This window comes from Thyridium curvatum (assembly GCF_004353045.1).
Source record: "Thyridium curvatum strain D216 chromosome Unknown NODE_7_length_750237_cov_83.650653, whole genome shotgun sequence".
NCBI lineage: Eukaryota > Fungi > Ascomycota > Sordariomycetes > Thyridiales > Thyridiaceae > Thyridium > Thyridium curvatum.
Genome location: NW_022156762.1, coordinates 650,568 through 669,892, shown reverse-complemented (window position 1 = coordinate 669,892; position 19,325 = coordinate 650,568). Strand labels below are relative to the sequence as shown.

The 19,325-nt window shown below is 59.2% G+C and overlaps 7 protein-coding genes across 7 annotated transcripts; 5 read left to right on the top strand and 2 right to left on the bottom strand.

Moving 5' to 3' along the window:
• Window positions 1-474: 474 nt before the first annotated feature.
• On the top strand, window positions 475-1,748 carry E0L32_001931 (uncharacterized protein; the record flags this gene model as incomplete). The annotated part of the gene is made up of 3 exons (XM_031136065.1): window positions 475-562; window positions 690-1,523; window positions 1,609-1,748. The coding sequence occupies 3 exons, from the start codon at window positions 475-477 to the stop codon at window positions 1,746-1,748; spliced, it is 1,062 nt and encodes a 353-aa protein (XP_030990067.1).
• Window positions 1,749-3,975: 2,227 nt separating this feature from the next.
• On the top strand, window positions 3,976-5,154 carry E0L32_001930 (uncharacterized protein; the record flags this gene model as incomplete). Its single annotated transcript, XM_031136063.1, has 1 exon — window positions 3,976-5,154. The coding sequence occupies one exon, from the start codon at window positions 3,976-3,978 to the stop codon at window positions 5,152-5,154; it is 1,179 nt and encodes a 392-aa protein (XP_030990066.1).
• Window positions 5,155-6,483: 1,329 nt separating this feature from the next.
• Window positions 6,484-8,379, top strand: E0L32_001929 (uncharacterized protein; the record flags this gene model as incomplete). The annotated part of the gene is made up of 2 exons (XM_031136062.1): window positions 6,484-7,798; window positions 7,880-8,379. The coding sequence occupies 2 exons, from the start codon at window positions 6,484-6,486 to the stop codon at window positions 8,377-8,379; spliced, it is 1,815 nt and encodes a 604-aa protein (XP_030990065.1).
• A 373-nt stretch (window positions 8,380-8,752) lies between these two features.
• On the bottom strand, window positions 8,753-9,403 carry E0L32_001928 (uncharacterized protein; the record flags this gene model as incomplete). Its single annotated transcript, XM_031136061.1, has 5 exons — window positions 8,753-8,795; window positions 8,880-9,087; window positions 9,167-9,216; window positions 9,293-9,325; window positions 9,384-9,403. 5 exons carry the CDS (start codon window positions 9,401-9,403, stop codon window positions 8,753-8,755), a joined length of 354 nt encoding a protein of 117 aa, XP_030990064.1.
• A 584-nt stretch (window positions 9,404-9,987) lies between these two features.
• On the top strand, window positions 9,988-11,607 carry E0L32_001927 (uncharacterized protein; the record flags this gene model as incomplete). The annotated part of the gene is made up of 2 exons (XM_031136060.1): window positions 9,988-10,131; window positions 10,180-11,607. The coding sequence occupies 2 exons, from the start codon at window positions 9,988-9,990 to the stop codon at window positions 11,605-11,607; spliced, it is 1,572 nt and encodes a 523-aa protein (XP_030990063.1).
• A 1,850-nt stretch (window positions 11,608-13,457) lies between these two features.
• Window positions 13,458-17,547, top strand: E0L32_001926 (uncharacterized protein; the record flags this gene model as incomplete). Its single annotated transcript, XM_031136059.1, has 3 exons — window positions 13,458-13,575; window positions 13,638-16,142; window positions 16,196-17,547. 3 exons carry the CDS (start codon window positions 13,458-13,460, stop codon window positions 17,545-17,547), a joined length of 3,975 nt encoding a protein of 1,324 aa, XP_030990062.1.
• Window positions 17,548-18,672: 1,125 nt separating this feature from the next.
• On the bottom strand, window positions 18,673-19,293 carry E0L32_001925 (uncharacterized protein; the record flags this gene model as incomplete). Its single annotated transcript, XM_031136058.1, has 3 exons — window positions 18,673-18,734; window positions 18,893-19,001; window positions 19,147-19,293. The coding sequence occupies 3 exons, from the start codon at window positions 19,291-19,293 to the stop codon at window positions 18,673-18,675; spliced, it is 318 nt and encodes a 105-aa protein (XP_030990061.1).
• Window positions 19,294-19,325: the final 32 nt, after the last annotated feature.

Here is a 19,325-nt window from a genome sequence, read left to right as displayed (position 1 = left end):
TTGTGATTCATTCTCTATGAAGAATGGTTGTGCTTGAACAACTTTCACTCACCATGACCTGTCTTCTTATACCAAAGAAGCATGCCTCAAACTACTTGAAAGCTCTTCATGCGGTCCACAGAAAAATATAACTATCATGGCCATGCAGTTCCTTTTGCGAACGGAGAGCAGAAGCCTTCAATGTTTGTGTGCATCTTGAGTGCCTTGTTTGGCACATGAGGGACAGAAAAGAGAACTGTCAGAAACCCCACTATTGGCGACTTCCCAAAGCTCTGCAAGCTCTTTGCGATTACCCCAAACTTCTGGAGCTTTGGTTTCCACTTCCGCGCTGTAATAGGAAGGACCCTGGAATATCAGTGGAAAAAAAAAAAATATTTATCCCACCAGATCGAGCTCACGTCGCATTGAAGAATCTTGCAAGGAACAACCTCACCTCACTTTTCTTCACTGGCAAATCACAGACGACAAATCAACATGACTGCCATCCCGGAAGAGCTCCAGGTCACCTACGAGCAGCTGGCCGACCTCGAGAAGGACTTTGAGGATGTCGAGACCGAGATCAGTGAGTCCTGCTCTCTCTCTCGCGCGCGCGCCCGCCGTTTCGCATCTACCGGCTGTGGCGCCGCGATGTGCCAAACGGCGTCGCAAGATGAAACCGCCTACTGACAAGAAACCACCTCCCCTGGCAGTCCGCCAGCAGGTCCAGATGACCCGCGACCTGTACGCGAAGCGCGAGAAGCTCATCGCCCAGATCCCCGTCTTCTGGTCCCTCGTCTTCGAGCAGGCGCCGCCCGACATCGACGAGTTCATCCAGCCCACCGACTCCAACGTGCTGCTCACCTCGCTCAAGTCGCTGTCGGTCTCGCGCTTCGAGATCGAGGGCGAGGGCGAGGGCGAGGGCGGCAGCAAGGGCGGCGACCCGCGCAGCGTCGCCATCCGGTTCGAGTTCGAGGACAACGACTACTTTGAAGACAAGGTGCTCGAGAAGAAGTTCTGGTACCGCCGCGACGAGGACGGCTGGGCGGGCCTCGTCAGCGAGCCCGTCGAGATCAAGTGGTGCCAGGGCAAGGACCTGACCGAGGGCCTGCTGGGCATGGCCAAGAAGGTCTGGGACCAGCAGCAGGCCGCCGCCGCCAAGAACGGCGCCGCTTCTGGCGCCGACAAGGACAAGAAGAAGAAGCCCCGGACGGAGAAGGACTTCACGCCCGAGGAGAAGGCGCTCAAGGAGAAGCTCGACGGCACCGGCATCGGCGGCATGAGCTTCTTTGCCTGGTTCGGCTACTGCGGGCCCAGGATCACGGCCGAGGAGAGCAGGATCGCGACCGAGAAGGAGCGCGAGAACCGCCGCCTGCGGGCCGAGGGCAAGAAGGTCGAGCCCAAGGACGAGGACGAAGAAGAAGAGGAGGACGAGGACGAGGATGACGACGAGGTCACCGAGGAAGAGCTCGAGATCTTCCCCGAGGGCGACTCCCTCGCCATCGCCATCTCGGAGGACCTGTGGCCTAGTGCGCTCAAGTACTTTAGTAAGTTTACCCAATGTCGGGGATGTTTTTCTCCCTCTGAGCCGATGCCAGGTTCTCGTTTGGCTAATGACCTGCAACTCTACAGCTCAAGCTCAGGAGGATGATATGATGAGCGATGTCGACTTTGAGTCGGACGAGGAGGGCATGGACATCGCGAGCAATGACGCGAGCGAGAACGAGGAGGGTGACGAGGATGCGCCGGCGCCTAAGAAGCGCAAGGCGTGAGGAATTGATGGGATTTCTTTGGCGTGTTGTAGATAAAAGAGATTGTGTGTATACAATTCCCGGCTGAGATACCTTTACCATAGACTTGATTTGAAGATTGCTCGAGCAGTTGGACTCGATCGCGGCCGGTTCCAAAGTGAAAGAAGCATGTGAGCAAGCATCCTTGGAGAGTTGCTGCCTTTGGGCACTGGCTTACACACAAGACAAGACAGGACAGGACAAGACGGGGACAAGATGAGTCCAGATCAGAGGGAAATTGGGGGATCGGCTTAGATCAGATCTTATGCAATGCGCTGGCACACTTTGTTTTGCAGGCACATCAAAGGATCAAAAAGGCCCTTGGTGGCGATGCGAACCAGATCTCGGAAAGGCTTGGCCGGCCTCGCACAGACCGGTACAATTGCCAGGATCAGTCGGTCACTAACTACCTTACGGTGTACAAGGGACTGATCTCGACATCAGGGTTGATGAGGTGACTGTCCAGGTTGCCCATCCCGCCCCCCACCCCCCCCCCCCCCCTCTCTCTCTCTTCCTTACTTGCGGGACATGAGACTGCCACATGGGACAGGCGAGACAGGGGTGATGACCCAACTAACTAGGTCTTGTACAAAGTCTGCGATGTTACCGAGAACGCGAATTGTGGGTTGCATCGTGGTCCCCAACATGTCTTGTGAGATGATGCCCTCACTGCCTGTCTTGTTGCTGATACACCAGACAGAACAGACTCCGGTCCGAAGCAGTAAAAGTGGCCTCTTTCGTCTTAAAAGGATCGACAAACACCCTCCCATTTTGCAGCTTGTTATTTTTGTTGTTTCTGAACGGACGGGGCAATCCGGTCTGAGGGGGGGCGAGGCCCGGACCAGGGTCGCCTCCGCACTCTTGAGACGATGGCGCCCACCACGTCCAACTCGAAGCGTTTCAGCTTTGGACTTCCCGCAGGGCACAGCCTCGCCACAGATCTGGAGTTTTACCCGCCCAAGGGTCCAGCGACGCATCAAGAAATGATGCAACGAGAATTGCCATTGCCCCCCCCCTCTCTCTGGTGGTCAGGACGAGACTTTGCTGTTGTATGTGGCCCTCCCCTCTTTGAGTGCCGGGCGGGCAATAGTGACAAGTAGTTACGTGTACGCGGGGCCGGGGATCCATCATTCGCAGGGGCATGTTGGACATTGGATCTTGGTGTTTGCTGGGCACTGGGCAGAGTCTCCAAACCTCTTGGCTGAGAGATGCCTCCAACCACACATTGCATACTCTTGTTGTCTCTCCTTCTTTCGTTTCCTTTCTCTCTCTTCTGTAGGGTATCCGTAATTTGGAGCTTTCCAAACATCATCGAAATTCCATTTCGATTCTTCATTCCTTTCTTCTCCTCGCGCTGGTCGAGATCATTGCCCTGGGCGGCATTTTTATTACCTTTCATTCGATCTCTTCGCAATTGTGTCTTTTTTTTTTTTTTTTTTTTTTCGAACCGCTGCACTCCAGGTCGAGTCAAACGCCTTTCTTTTTCAAAACGATCTGTTTCTTTCGACAGTCCCGGCGACACTTTACAGTATTTGACGGATTCCCCCCCCATCTGGCACGATTTATAGCACTGGTTCGAGCGTCTGAAGTTAATTCCAGACACCGGCTACTGTGACAACTGCAAAGGCCTGCGTTCCTTTGCCGGCGTTGGCAGCGACCCGACTTACACGAGATGAGGTCGACTGAGTAACTTGAGCAACCTCGCATCCAGACGCACTAGACGTCCCCTCGCCGATCTCTCTCGAGCCGACCGTCTTGGTTCTTTTCTTCTTTACTTGTTTCTTTCTCGGGGGGTGGTATCATGAGGGGATTCCTCCGAACTGCTGGCACTCTTTGCCTGTTCTCACAAGCAGCCAGCGCAGTGCAATTATCAATAGACAGCACAGGTACGGATCGGCTCCTGCCACGTGGGAAATTCCAAAGACGTTGTCCGGATGTTCTAATGTTCAAGTTTTGCGTGTCACAGACTCGATCAAGAATGCCGCCGCAACGGTAGCCTTTGGGCTGCTCAAGTTTTATACGGGCAACAACACCGGCGATGTACCGGGAAACCTACCGGATCCGTACTTTTGTAAGTTGCTCCCCCAGCAGCCACACACACACACACACACACACACACACACACACATGCCATTTTGATATTAGGGGCGCGGACTAACCTCCCCGGTGGAACACTGCAGGGTGGGAGGCAGGAGCCATGTTCGGCACCATGATCGACTACCAGTTCCTGACGGGGGACACGTCGTACAGCGACACCATCATGCAGGCGCTGCAGCACCAGGTCGGCGACAGCAACGACTTCATGCCGGGCAACCAGACGCGGACGGAGGGCAACGACGACCAGGGGTTCTGGGCCATGGCCGCCATGAGCGCCGCCGAGAACAAGTTCCCGGACCCGCCGGCGGACAAGCCGCAGTGGCTGGCGCTGGCCCAGGCCGTCGTGCACGAGTACATGATCCGGTGGGACACGGAGAAGTGCAACGGGGGGCTCCGGTGGCAGATCTTCCCCTTCAACCAGGGGTTCAACTACAAGAACTCGATCAGCAACGGGTGCTTCTTCAACCTGGCGGCGCGGCTGGCGCGCTTCACGGGCAACCAGACGTACGCCGAGTGGGCCGAGAAGGTGTGGGACTGGGAGGCGAGCGTCGGGCTCATCGACGGCGAGTTCCGCGTCTTTGACGGCGCCGGCGTGGACAACGACCTCAACTGCACCAAGCACGACACGATACAGTGGAGCTACAACGCGGGCATCTTCCTGCACGGCGCGGCCGTCATGTACAACCTGACGGGCGGGGACCCCCGGTGGAGGGCCCGCGTCGACGGCGTGTGGAACGAGACCCGGTCCGTCTTCTTCACGGGCGGCGCCGACAAGACGATCCTGGTCGAGCGCGCGTGCGAGGCCGCCAACCTGTGCAACGTCGACCAGCAGAGCTTCAAGGGCTACCTGACGCGCTGGATGGCGGGCACGACGCAGATGGCGCCCTACACCTTCGACCAGATGATGCCGCTGATCCGGCGCAACGCCGTGGCCGCCGCGGCCGCCTGCACGGGGTCGACCGCGGCGGGCGGGTTCAAGGGCGCCCCCGGCACGGCCTGCGGCTTCAAGTGGACGCCCGAGGCCGGCGGGTTCGACGGGCTCGTCGGCGTGGGCGCGCAGATGAACGCGCTCGACGCCATCATGTACTCGCTCGTCAGCAAGCAGTCGGCCGCGCCCGTGACGTCGACGACGGGCGGCACCTCCAAGGGCGACGAGAACGCCGGGCAGAAGATCGCGGCGCCGATGGAGGAGCTGGCGCCCATCACGACGGGCGACAAGGTCGCCGCCGCGTTTGCGACGACGGCCATTGTCTTTAGCGTCATCGGCGGCAGCGTCTTTGTCATGTTGTGATTTTTTTTTTTTTTTTTTTTTTTTTGGTGTTTTCGTACACCTCTTTTCTGGGGTCGTCAGGAGGGAGGGGGAGGCAGACAGGCGCTTGTGTGTGTTGTCTCTTTTTATTCTTTGCATATGTGTGTGTGAGTGTGTGTGTTTTTGGAAAGGGGGTGTCTCTACTCCCCACCAGGAGGGAGGTCAGGACACCTTGGATATTCCCCGCATACCGGCGTTTTTCTTCTTTTTCTTTCTTGGATTGTTCTCCCTCTGGAAAGCAGGGTTTCCGCGGGAAGAGCGAGGGTCTCTATGAGCTTTGGGGGGAAAGCCTAGGGTTCTCGATTGCCTCGAGAGCGCTTTGGAGGTTTTGCAAAGAGGGACTCGAGTGTAATTTTTGGCCAAGATTGCTACCACTACGTACCAGCTTTCTCTCCAAGCAAAGGCCAATCATTTCCCCCAACAAGACGGCTTTCTACTCTGTAGTGCTGCGACTGCCGGAAGGAGAAATGCTAAGCGCCACTCTCTGCCGTGAAAATGGCGGCCGCACTAATTATCCCGGGTCTCGTGGCAGCGAAGGGCATGCCTCGGTGGTGGGAAAATCCTCCACGGGTCAATTCAGTAGTTCGGTGTCCCCCCCCCCCCCCGGCTTGCGGAGGCATGATCCGTTTTGGTGCAGGCAGGCAGGTTCTCGACCCTCGCAGGACCGCCGCCCCAGTCCAACAGCGTTGGATCCGATGGAGGGGGTCCGCCCGACCCCAATCACCAAATAAAGTAGACGACCCAGCAGTAGCAGGATCATCCATTGCCGTGCATGCGCGTGTGGGAGAGTGCCAGACCAAGGAGCGAAGCTGCATCTCCACTGCCCCGCACTCTTTCTTGGCCGGGCGTGGACTGAGGGCAGGCGAGCGAGCAGAGCTGTCTGTACCCCGCCGAGCTTCGCCCGCGAGTGAGTGTGCGCGGAGAGAGAGAGAGGTGTGACCACGCCTCCGGGCCTGGCTGCTGCTCGCTTCTCTCGTTGATTTAAATTACACAAGAACCCTCCACCCAGGCCCCAGACCGCTGGACGGTCTTATTCCATAGTTGCCGGTGCCTTGCGACCCGGAAAGTTGACAGTCCTTCTTCTCCGCGTCTCCGGAACCTTGCTGTGAAAACCCGCGGCCGTGAGATTGTGACCTGAGCGAGCCTCTTGACTGACTGAGCGAGATTCGACCACGCTGCACTGAGGAGACAGGAAGGAAGAACCCTCCGTTGAAATCCACCAGCAGCAGCGAGTGAGACAATTCCATATCCCAAACACCCAATTCTTTGAATAGATACCCCGGAGACCAGGGCAAAAAACAAAGAACCACCATGGCCTCCTCAGCAAAGCACTTCATCAACGACCCGACCCACCTGGTCAACTCGGCCCTCCGCGCCGCGACCCTGACCAACCCGGCCCTCGCCCTCGACGCCGACAACAAGGTCGTCTACCGCCGGCCCCACGCCGCCCACGACGCCGGCAAGAAGGTCTCGATTCTCTCCGGCGGCGGCTCCGGCCACGAGCCCTCCTTCGCCGCCATGGTCGGGCGCGGCATGCTCGACGCAGCCGTCGCGGGCACCATCTTCGCCAGCCCCTCGGCCGAGCAGGTCCGCGTCGCCATCCAGGCGCGCGTCGACCACCACCACCACCACGGCGGCGGCGGCGGCGGCGGAGGCGTGCTCGTCACCGTCATGAACTACACGGGCGACGTCCTCAACTTCGGCATGGCCGTCGAGAAGGCCCGCGCCGCCGGCGTCCCCGTCGAGATGGTCGTCGTCGGCGACGACGTCGGCGTCGGCCGGGAGAAGGCCGGCAAGGTCGGCCGCCGGGGCATCGCGGGCACCGTCCTCGTGCACAAGATCGCCGGCGCTCTGGCCGCGCGGGGCCGGTCTCTGGACGAGGTCGCGCGCGTCGCGCGCCTCGCGGCGCAGAACCTCGTCAGCGTCGGCGCCAGCCTCGAGCGCGTCCACGTGCCCGGCCGGGCCGTCGCCCCCACCGAGGACGCCCTCGCGCCGGGCGAGGTCGAGATCGGCATGGGCATCCACAACGAGTCCGGGTCCGGCCGGGAAAAGGTCGAGCTGCCCGCCCTCGTCGGCCGCATGCTGGCGCAGATGCTCGACCAGGGCGACGCGGACCGCGCCTTCCTGAACGTCAACTCCAACGAGGTCGTGCTGCTGGTCAACAACCTCGGCGGCGTGAGCGTGCTCGAGCTCGGCGGCATCACGGCCGAGGTCGTGGACCAGCTCGCGCGGGACTGGAGGATCGAGCCCGTGCGCGTCCTTAGCGGGACCTACATGACGAGCCTCAACGGCCTCGGCTTCAGCATCACCCTGCTCAACGTCGTCAACACGGACATCGGCGGGCCGAGCATGGTCGAGCTGCTCGACGACCCGGCCGAGGCGACGGGCTGGTCGGCGCCCGTCGCCAAGCAGACCTGGGAGGAGAAGAACGCGGCCACGAGGGAGGCCAAGGCCGGCGGCGAGGAGCAGGCCAAGCCCAGCGGGCTCAAGACGGACCCGGACGAGTTCAGGTCGAAGCTCGAGGCCGGGCTCAAGAGCGTCATCTCGGTCGAGCCCGAGGTCACGCGATACGACACCATTGTCGGCGACGGCGACTGCGGTATCGGCCTCAAGAGAGGCGCCGAGGGTACGTTCGTAGCGTGACAGTCACTGCCATTTGAAAAAGAGACAAGAAAAGCGCGCTGACATTGTTTTGTCTCAAACATAGCCATCCTCAAGCACCTCTCCCAGACCAAGCTGACGGGCGACGTCGTCGTCGACGTGGCCGGCCTCGTGCCCGTCATCGAGAACACCATGGACGGCACCTCGGGCGCCCTGTACGCCATCTTCATGAACTCGCTCGTCCACGCCCTGCGGACGCAGGGCAGCGGCGACGCCTCTCCCAAGACCTGGGCCGCCGCGCTGCGGCAGAGCTGCGACGCCCTGTCGCGCTACACGCCCGCCCGCCCCGGCGACCGCACCCTCGTCGACGCGCTGTACCCCTTCGTCGAGACCCTGGCCGCGTCGGGCGACGTGCGCGGCGCGGCCGAGGCGGCCAAGAGGGGCGCCGACGGCACCAAGGGCATGCACGCCAGCCTGGGCCGCGCCGTCTACGTCGGCGGCTCCGGCTTCGAGAAGGTGCCCGACCCGGGGGCGTACGGCCTGGCGAGCTTCTTCCTGGGCCTGACCGGGCTGAAGCCGGTCGAGGACGGGTGGGAGACTGTCTGAGCAGTCAGCAATTTCTGCGGAGGGGTTGACCTATGTGATTGTAATGAGTAATACTTGTCGTGCAGAAGTAAAAGGTTGAAAAACGAGCGGGATAGTCATCGAATCAGCGCTGATTTGTCAATGAATAATTTCACCAAAAAAGGGGGGCAGATAATTGCCAATAATGCTGAGAAGAGGAGGTATGCTCTTCTCGTGAGATTGGTGGATTATGCCGTGATGATGACCAGTGAATACACAACTCTCGAAGTTTTATAACGCCATAGTCCTGATGATGAACGAACCATACCCCCTGATATAACCACGTCTAGAGCATAACTATGGTCGTAGCCCAGAAAACCCGCAGAGAAAAACAAAGCACAGTAGATTCTTTCGCTCAGCTCAGCAGCACCAGGATGACCGAGTCTCCTCTCAGGAACCTGTATAGCCCACCGTCAGTAAACTTGCCCATCGTGGAGTAGAAACGCCAAAAAAAACCGGTTTCATTCGGCAGGAACACATACATCTTGCTGATAAACCTGTCCTTGTTGATCGGCCGGCCCTTCTTCCCACCAGCCAGCTTGGGCGTTTCTGTCCACATCTCCTTCACGTTCTCGAGGACCATGTTGAAGTGACGATCGAAGGCCTTTACCCGGGCGAGAAGCTTGCGGTTGTTCCGGCAAGAGATCAGGACCTGGTTGTGGGTGCGCACGGCGGTCTGAAGGATAGATACTACACGTTGCGATGCGGTCAGTCAACGGTTGTGGCGCGCGCAGCGGGGCGGCAAGCTTGGTGGACTGTGGAAACGTACGAGGTCCTGCACTGAACTCATGCTCCTCTAGTTGCGAAATCTCGTACTCCCTAAATGGTGTCGGTCAGCATTGCGTATCGTCGCGGCTGTATCCCGTGCGGGCCGGGGGGGAGGGAAGCTTCGTACGTGAGCTCATTGCGAGGCTTGGTGAGGAGTTCCCTGAAGACGCCAGTCAGTCTCGATACATATATTTGCTATACACGCGTAATAGACTCACTGGATCTTTGCGTCCGCCATGGTGGGTGTGATGTGGTCGCGGTCGCGGGTCTGTGTGGTGTCGAGCAAGGCTGGAAGTTTTCGAGATGGCTCCCAAGGCGATGGATTGATTGGGATTTGGTGTTTGGCGGTCGTGGAGGTACGTACCTCGTGCGATGTAGTGTGATTGGACGGTGCTTATTCAAAGGTGGAGTCGCTATGGCGGAGCGGCATTATTCTACTCCGGCCAAAAATACTTCCAGCAGCGCACACAGCACTCACAGTGCACTTGATGTGACCACTAACTACAGCAAGGCGACAGTGACCAAGAGCACGCTAAAGTACCGAGAGCGACGCCCCGTCAGGAGCCGTCTTAGGCCGCCCAATTTGACCAGGGGTCCCGAGGAAAGAAAATCGAAACCTCGGGTTTGGAGCTAAAGCTGTACGAATGCACCCAGGTGGAGGAAAGTGGAAAACCATTGCCGACCTCACAGCTGTCTGTCGACGGATGCCCTTTCGAGATACGAGAAACGCCTTTGGAGCTGCCGCACCCAACCTCTCCCGAGCCTTTTGGATGCGCGACTCCAATTGACCACAGTTCTCACGGCGGCCCCCCGACGATATAGATGTTCTGCAAGGCGCTCCTCAGTCGCGCCGGCCCAGCAGCCATCGCGGCATCACGCGGCTGCACGGCCCGTCTTGGAGGCTCTCCCTTTGCCATGCCTCTCCGCGCAAAGATCCTCTCGCAGCAAGGTGCTGCGGGCGCTCAGGTACGGAAGAGATGAGAACAGCTCTGGGCTCGTGACCCGCACATCTAGATTTTGCTAACTCGAGCCCATTGTCAACCCCGTCAGATGTCTACCAAAGCGGCCATGGAGCTCTTCAAGGAGCTGCCCGGCGACGAACCCGAGGACGTCCTCTTCAACAGCCTGTACGGCCTGCGGACGATCGAGCTCAACCGGCCCAAGAAGCTCAACTCGCTGGACGGGTCCATGATCCGCAAGATCGCGCCGCGCCTGCTCGAGTGGGAGAAGTCGGACATGGCCAACGTCATCGTGATGAAGGGCGCGGGCGACAAGGCCTTCTGCGCCGGCGGCGACGTGACCGCCCTGGCGCAGTCCAACAAGCAAGGGCCCGAGGGCCAGCAGGCGTCGGCCGACTACTTTGCGCTGGAGTACAAGCTCGACCACCTGATCGCGACGTACCAGAAGCCGTACATCTCCTTCATGGACGGCATCACGATGGGCGGCGGCGTCGGCCTCAGCATCCACGCCCCCTTCCGCATCGCGACCGAGCGGACCGTGTTTGCCATGCCCGAGACGACCATCGGCTTCTTCCCCGACGTCGGCGCGTCCTTCTTCCTGCCCAGGATGTCGGGCGCCGTGGGGACCTACCTCGCCCTGACCAGCGAGAGGCTCAAGGGCGCCAACGTCTTCTACTCGGGTGTCGCCACCCACTACCTCCATTCCTCCAGCCTGCCCGCCCTCGAGTCCCGGCTGGCGGAGCTCCGCTTCAAGGACTTTGACAGCCTGCAGAAGAGGCTGGCCGTCATCGGCAGCACCATCGAGGAGTACTGCACGGGGCTGCCGCACGACCAGCCCATCCTGCTGGGCGGCGAGCTGCGCAAGGCGATCGACAGGTGCTTCAGCAAGGACAGCGTGGCCGACATCATCGCGGCGCTCAAGGCCGAGGAGGGCGCCACCAAGCAGTGGGCCGAGAAGACGCTGCAGACGCTGCACCAGCGGTCGCCCACGGCGGTGCACGTGAGCCTGCGGCAGATGCGCATCGGCGGCAAGTGGACCATCGCCGAGACGTTCAGGCGCGAGCACCAGATCGCCTCCAAGTTCATGCAGCACCCGGACTTTACCGAGGGCGTCTCGGCGCTGCTGATCAACAAGCCGTCGACCAAGCCCGAGTGGAAGCCGCAGACGCTCGAGGACATCGGGCCCGACGACAAGGTGACGGAGCCCTTCTTCGCCAAGCCCAAGGACGACGACGGGGGCGCGATCGAGCTGCTCAACGACCGCGACTACGCCGAGTACCCCTTCAGGGAGTTCGGCCTGCCCACGGAGCGCGAGGTGGAGGAGCTGGTGGTGGAGGGCACCAAGTCGCAGCGCGAGGTGGTCAACCAGCTGGTGGGCAAGACGCGGGGCAAGCAGGGCGTCAAGGAGGTGGTGGAGGAGATTGTGGCGAGGAAGACGACCAAGAACGAGCAAGGCAAGGCTGTCTGGATTCGCGAGGATTAAAATGCAATCGCTTTGTCAGAGAGGGATACTGTCAATAGACTTTATTGTATTATATCGTCATATATTTTTCTTATCACGCAAGGAAAAGATACTTCTACTTGTATTGTGCTGTCGTTCTGGTTGTGTTTGGGCCCCGAGACATTTTGGGAACCGAAAATCATGCGTGCACGAAATGTGCTATCGCGGGGTCATTTTGGGCAAGGTAAAAGTCAGTTCGGAATAGCGTCATGAGCATTGTTCACATTCGACTGGTTTGGGACGGGGATGGGAGAAATGGTGTTATGTGATTGGCGGGGAGGCTCTCTGGTGGACCAAATACGGGATGGCGTACGGTGTGTTGTGAGCGAGATCTGAAAAGGGCTTAGAAGGGAAATGGAATGCTTCAATTTTATGTGTGGTGGGCAGTCATTTTTGCCGGGCTTACTAGCGGGCGTAGATGCCTGGTTGAGTCATGGAGATAGTTGGGAGATGGGATGGGATGGGATGGGATGGATTCGGAGCAAGAAGAGGGGCAATAAGCACGACAAGCAGGGCATGGATCTTGGGTGGCCGGGAGATGGGAGATGATGGAACGATGGAACGATGGATGGATAGGTAGAAGTAGGTAGATGGGTGTGTGGGTGGGGGAACAGAGTGGGAAGAGAGAGACTCTGGAGAGAGAGAGAGACGGCGAGGATCGAGGCATCATCTCTCGGACAACATATAAAAGGGGGCAGGCCCCATCTCCTCTCCCGGGCAAAGGTCGACTGGAAACCTTTCCCAGGATCTCTCAGCAATTCTGTCGAGTCGAAACCAGGAGCAGTTGCTGCCTCGAGAGCTTCCCGCGGCGGGCTCCGGAGTTGTCCAAACGTCCAAACGCTAAAGCCGGATCGGTGTGTGGGAAAAGCGGCGGAGAAGGAGAAGAAGAACCAACAAGAGCAAAGAAGGCGCACGGCATTCTGGTGGGCAGCGTGCAGTCATTGTGGTGGTCTGGAGGGTGAGGCCTCGATGTGGTTGGTTGGGTGGGGAGCTTCTCTTTTTTTGCTGTTGCAGAGAGCTGACTGAGAAGCTCGAGCCCAGCCAGTAACAGCCGAGCTACCCACTAGCCCTCAGTACTTGTACTCGAGGTCGGCTTCAGGCCAGGAGTGTTTGGCCCTGGCCCGTGCACGTGTCGTTCTAGGCGCGTCAGGTGCCCTGGATGCCTGTACCCGCCCGCTGTTGCAACGCCAAAACGCCAGCTAACGATCCCGTCCGGGCCCCCTCGAGCCTGAACTGACGTCGTCGTGCCGGCCCTTTTTCTGCACGCGTTCCCGCCCGCGACGCAGATACCGAGACACACACACACACACACACCACAGACGGAACCATAAGTCTTCAACAACAGAGAAGGCCATTTGCACTCCATATTGTACCTTTATCATATCGTTTTTTTTTCCCTTCCTCTTTTCTAGCGGCTCATTTCTCGACTTTGCCTTGAATCAATTGGGCAAACCGGGCCCGGTTTTTCTTAAAGTGTCTGCAGAGAAAAGAAGCGGAACCGGCTGTTGAGGTCGACGGTCGAGGCGCCGCCCGTTTCTCGCATCGTCGGGAGCTCCACCGACGCGACCAAAACGCGCTGTATCACACACACGAGCCAGCCCACCAGCCTCTCTAATTGACTGCCGCCGCCAAAACACTGGCAAGGTTCAATTGTGGCCCGGGACTACCTTGATCTCCAATTCCTTGCTTGTACTTGCCTGATGTCTTCTCCCCTCTAACAATTATTATTTCGGCCCTTGATCACCGCTTTCTCTTTTTCTCTTCCTCCTCATCTCCCGCCGAGACGACAGCTCACGCCGTGCGACACGCTCTCCGATCCCCCCGAGTGCGCCATGGCTTCGCCTCTCACGATGGGTTCCCACAACCAGCAATGGGCAGGCGGCCATTCGCACTCGGCACCGCCTGCCAACGACTCGGACGAGTATGGGCTCCAGGTCAGGCCCATGGGACGTGAGTACCGCCTGGCCCACCTCGATCACCTTGCCCTCGATCTTGGCTGTTTGCTGACCTAGGACATGTTTCTCTCTCCTTCGCAGTCAAGGTTCACTATACCTTCGACAGAGACAGCCAGGTGAACTGCCTGGCTCGTTGGCCACAAATATTACAGATCCAAGCCATTCCTCTCGACGAGAGGAATTGGATCGGCGTCGTCGACCTCAAGTTGTGCCTCCAGGCCCTCGCCCAATGCAGCCCTGAGATTGTCGGCCAGCCCGACACCGACTACACCGTCTATGCCTACGACTACTCGGAGCCCGACATGCCGCTGGTCGGACAGGGCATGCTGTCATGGGCCTTGGAGATGGCGGGTGCGGCGGACGAGCCGAAATGGGTCACGGGTCGCGTCACCAAGAATCTGCTGGCCATCTTCGGGAACGGCATCAGGGAGACGCTAGAGGTGAAGCTCAAGCTTACCGCCGTGCCGAGGGTAATGCAACGCGCCGAGCCTCAAAACAACAGCATGAGCGACATGCAACAGGCACCCATGAAAAATGCACCGACGCCGACCGACACCACCGAGTGGAACTCATTCATCCAGTCGAACCCGGCTCTTGGCCGCTCCGCCAACGTCGCTTCGGTACCTTCTCCCAATCTGGGTCCGTACCGAGCCGAGATGCCTACGAACATGAACATGAACATGTCCATGGACTCCAGGCCTATGTCCAGGCCCATGTCCAGGCCTTCGTCTGCAGCCCCGGCACCACCCCAGCGGCCACCCACGGCTCCTGCGCCTATGCAAATGGGCCCCAGTGAGGAGCCTGCCTCGGCGCCAACGTCAACACCAGTCGAGATGCACAAGGAACCCGCTAAAGCGTCGCGGCCATCATCAAGAGCATCTAGATCAAAAGCTCCCACCGGACGACCTAGGGGCCGGCCACGCAAGAAGCCGCTTGGCGATGGAAACACTTCAGCTGCGGAGGAGCAACCGACCGATGCCGACGAAGGGCCCAAGAAGAAGCGGGCCAAGACCACCAAGGCAGACTATCCGGTGAGGAACCCGCTGGACTCGGTCCCCGACTCCCTCAGGGTCGCTGCTAGTATTTCGGGGTCTCTACGCACGATGCGGCCGGTCGCGGCTGGAGGCGAAGGACCTGGCGCCAGCCACCTGCAAGAAGCACCCCGGGTACCAACTCCCGTCCCGCAGGGTCATCCTTTTGGTCAGCAGCGGAAGCGACCTATCCCTCAGGGATCAAGACAGGGGTCGGTGGCTAGCTTTGATGGCCAGCTAATGTACGCGAATACGTATTCCGATATGCATATGCACGGCCACGATGCCCGTTCCCCAACCGAGTCATTCGGAAACTCTCCAGGTATCTACACGCCAGAGGACAGTCCTGCCGATCTCGGATCATCACCGCCTGTTCCCCGGACGACGCCATACCTGCGGTCCAGCCCGCCGCCCTCGAGTCCGATCCTGCCGCCCATGCCCAGACACCAGCCTGACTCTGGCTTCATGAGCGGGGGCATTGACGATGTAATGTTCGATGATGAGGACCTCCCGCAAACACTACCTCAACAACCCGTCCAGGACGAGGCCCCGGCTCAGCCCCGTCGTGCGACCAAGGGCGGCCGGAAGAAGAACAACGCGCCGCAAAGCGACAGCTTCAACTTTCAGATGGAGAATCCAGGCCCGCCGGAACTTCTCCCTGCTACGAGCATCTATAACCCCCCAAACCAAAAGAGTCTGAACGCCAGGTCCACTAAAGTTGGCCAGCCTCCGCCTGCACCGCCCCAACTTCAACGCTCTCAGACCGAGCCCACCCCGAGACCTGAAAGCAACGAGATGCATTCAGCACCCGCGCCAACTATGGCACCCCAAGGGGCGCCTCAAATGCCAACCCAACAACAAACTCAAGAAGACCCTACACAGGCAGATGTCGAGAACCTGAGGCTATTGGCCATGGCCCAGGAGTCTCGAGAAATGCCAACCCGTAGGGAGTCCCAGACCCCACAGGTTGTGGACCAGCCTCCCGTTAAGATCGAGGATGCCCCAGCAGACATTGAGGAAGTCGAACAACTCCCTGCCCCTCAACCAGAACCTCAACTACAGCCGCTACCACGCCAGCTTGCTAGAGCAGCGTCAACGAGCGCCGTGCCAGCCAGCGATCCCCCGGTCGTCCACGCGCTGACACTGCCGCCTCCCCCGCTGCCCACGTCCTTTTCCGAAGCTCCGTGCCCGCCCAGCGACATCGACCAGCCCACTGCGCGGATGAACAAGAACCTCGTGAAGAAGAACACGATCAAGGAGCGTCTGGAGAAGGCCATAGAGAGCGGCGAGATGCCTCCATACTGTATGAACTGCGGCGCGATCGAGACCCCGACATGGCGCAAGATGTGGACTCAGGATCACGAGGGAGTGCCCGGTTACTACGAGTACTCTGAAAAACCTGGTTTTGTGACGGCTATCGATATCCTGGACCGGGATGCGGATGGCAGGCCCCAGCGGTACCGGCTAGTCAAGAAGACCCTTGGCCCCATGGAGGACAAGAGCAAGTGGACTGAAATGCTCCTGTGCAATCGTGAGTTTGAATCAATGTCCATCCCCTAGCCATCATTCTGACCCCCCTTCTAGCCTGTGGTATCTGGCTGGGGAAGTTCAAGAGCCATCGTCCCAAGGACCGATGGGAAAAGGATTCATCGAGGCTCAACCAGCCGCGACGAAAGCGCGAGCCCAAGAGCGGCGCTGGCAACTCACGGTCCAAGAAGTCGCGCACCAAGAGCGACCCGCAGCTGCAGTTGACGTCTGAGGCTTATTTCACCACGGACCCAATCGGGCCGGCCGACGCGGTGCCTTCGCCTTTCGACCTTGAAGCTGCTGCCGGCAACGGCATGGCGGGAGGTGATTCCGGCAACAGCAACAACGACTCAGCCAGCCAGTCTTTTCCATCAGGGTCTAACCAGGCACCTGAACCCCGGGGATCCCCGAACCGGAACGGGCCGGGATCTACCCACTCAAGGGGGAGCGGCACCGCCGACAGCCCGATCGCCATAGAGGACGATCTCGGCGGCACGCGGAGGCTGCTCTTCCCCTCCCCGAGAAAAGACGGCGAGCCAAAAGTTCTGAGCGATGTTTCGGTCAACACGGCCAAGAACTCCCCTACCAACAGAGCCGCCAAGCAGCAGCAGCCTGTGGGCAAGGAGAACGTGGGAGAGGAGCTCCCACCGGTGCCCGTCACGCCCGGCATGCGAGTTGTTAACGACGACATGGCCGATCTGTTTGGGACACCGCCCACTGCCCGCCCCTCCACGCCGCCACCCAAGTCGGGAAGCTCGAACCCCAACGCGTTCAAGACGCCGACGCGGGCCACGCCCTCGCACCGCCCGATCACGCGTAGCATCTCCAAGTCGATCCGGTCCGTCCGCTCCATCCCCAAGTCGCCGAGCCAGGCCCTGCTCCAGCTGCAGAGGACGCCGTCCAAGACGCCGCGGTCTGGTACCTCGGGCTCTGGCGGCGGCGGCATGATGATGGGGGCAGGCAGCGCGTCGTCCAAGAGCCGCCGGACCCCGGGCCGCCACCAGCACCTGCAGGGCCTGCACGCCCACTTCGCGCCCAGCTGCCTCGACTCGCCCTTCACGGCGACCATCGACCTGCTCGTCTCCGAGGCCAACGACTTCACCGAGGGCTCCTCGGCGCACGGCCTCATCGACTTTGACCTCGCGAGCCTGCCGAACCTGGACAGCGACGCCGCCGCCGCGATGGGCGGCGCCGGCGTGGCGGCGATGGACTTTGGGCAGTACCTGAGCACCGACATGGTCATGCCGAGCTCGTCGCCCGGCGGCGGCAGCGGCGGTGGCCGTCTGCACCACCACCACCACCACCAGCACGTGTCGTTTAGTGCGGACGGCCTGGGCGATGACGGTTCGCATCTGTGGGCGCATATCGATCTGCAGACGGATGTGGGGGCGATCCATGGGCAGATGTAGAATGGAGAGAGGGATGTTCCTGCTGTTGTTGCTGCTGTTGTTGTTGTTGTTTGGTTTTATGTCCTCGAATGCATTTTCACTGTGAGCGAAAGCGTCGGTCCCGGGGTGGATTGTTTGCTGCTTTTGTTTGAGCGAGGAGAGGGAAAAGAGCGTGCATTATGGCGTTGTTTTGAGATTTGGAAGAGCAAAGAAGTAAGAGCCTGTGCAGAAGAGGCTATTTGTCTCGGATTATGATGGTACATGTTTGGTCATGATCATGGTGGTTTTGTTTGCGACTGAGTGTGTGCATAGATACCATTGGAGTGTGTTGATTCCTGCATTACACACACTCCGAGGAGGTCATTGGGGAACATATGACAGGCCGGGCCATGAAGGGATTTCTGCGTTGTTCGCACTTACAGTTAGCTTAGATACCTGTCTATTCTGTGCAGGTTGTTTGGTGCAAAAAAAAAAAAAGCCCAGACAACTCAATAGACATGAGAATATTATTCGTCGCTGTAATACGAAGAGATTCGCCTGGCCCGGCGGTTGAACCAGACCCAGACTTTCGGAGGAGTGTGACGCAGATGCTGATTTGTGATTTGTGGGAGGACAGCCGTCCTTTCCACACAGTTGACAACCCTGGTAAGCTGTCTGAGGAACATGTCCAGAGCAGGAAAATGCTTCATTACATGGTTATGTTATTGGATTGGCTCTTGGAATTGAACACTACCTGGGCTACCCTAGGTACCCTGGATAGATAGCTTCGGGTTGATAGGTCTCTTGCCCACAATGGCTACTACCAAATTACAGCCTTTCCCTTGCCGATCCGTCCGTAGCCAGCCTGACATTTCATCATCCGGACGCCAAACGCCGTCCCTGTTCCCTCTATCGGCCACGGTCGGCCCCGGTGTCTAGCAGGCCACAAGCAGAACATCCACGACAACGTGCCCGGCCCAGATGCTCAGACGGGCAAATGTCCCTTGAGACTTTCTCCACCGCGCTTCTCGATACAGTAGTGAAATGGCGATAACGTGCCCCCTTTTTGTTGTTGTTTAAACAAGGCGGCGTTTTTGATAAGCGACTTTTTAAGCTGGCTTCGATCGGGATACGTATGTACGTATGTATGTATGGATGTGGTCTGGTCTAGAAGTGGATCTCCCTCACGCGGTGCGAAGCCTCCACGAGGGCCTGGTAGACGCCCATATCTGCGCCCGCCGCCGATCGAAATCGAAAAGGTCAGTTCTCCAAAACTCTTTGTCGCCATTCTGCGCAGCAGGCTACACACTACACTACCCGACAAGGTGGGGGGGGGGGGGGCTGTGTGTGTGAAGACAAGGGGGCATATATAATATTTCAAACTTACCGACGGCGGCTCCGGACCCGAGGTCGAGCGAGTCCATCACCTTGACCGAGAGGTCCGGGTTGACCTTGCCGATGAGCTGCACGGCGTTGCCGGTGGTGAGGTGGGATTCCTGGGAGCAAGGACGTCAGTCAAATACTAGGTAAGCAAGGTGTGTCTTGTCTTTGTCTTTGTCTTGTTTCTGCAAAGGAGTAAAAGAGAGCGGGGAGAGAGAGAGAGAGAGAGGTGAAACGAGGAAACCGCCGTCCGAAACATACCCGGTTGAGCTGGGCCGTGATGTTGCCGTCCGAGTCGACGACGGCCGTGTCGCCGCGCAGCTGCGCGACCTTGCCGACGATCATGACGACCTGGCCCACGAAGGAGTCGAGGTAGCGGCTGGTGATCCGCGGGGTGACCTGGTCCATGATGGTGGAGAGTGTGTTTTGTTTACTTGTGG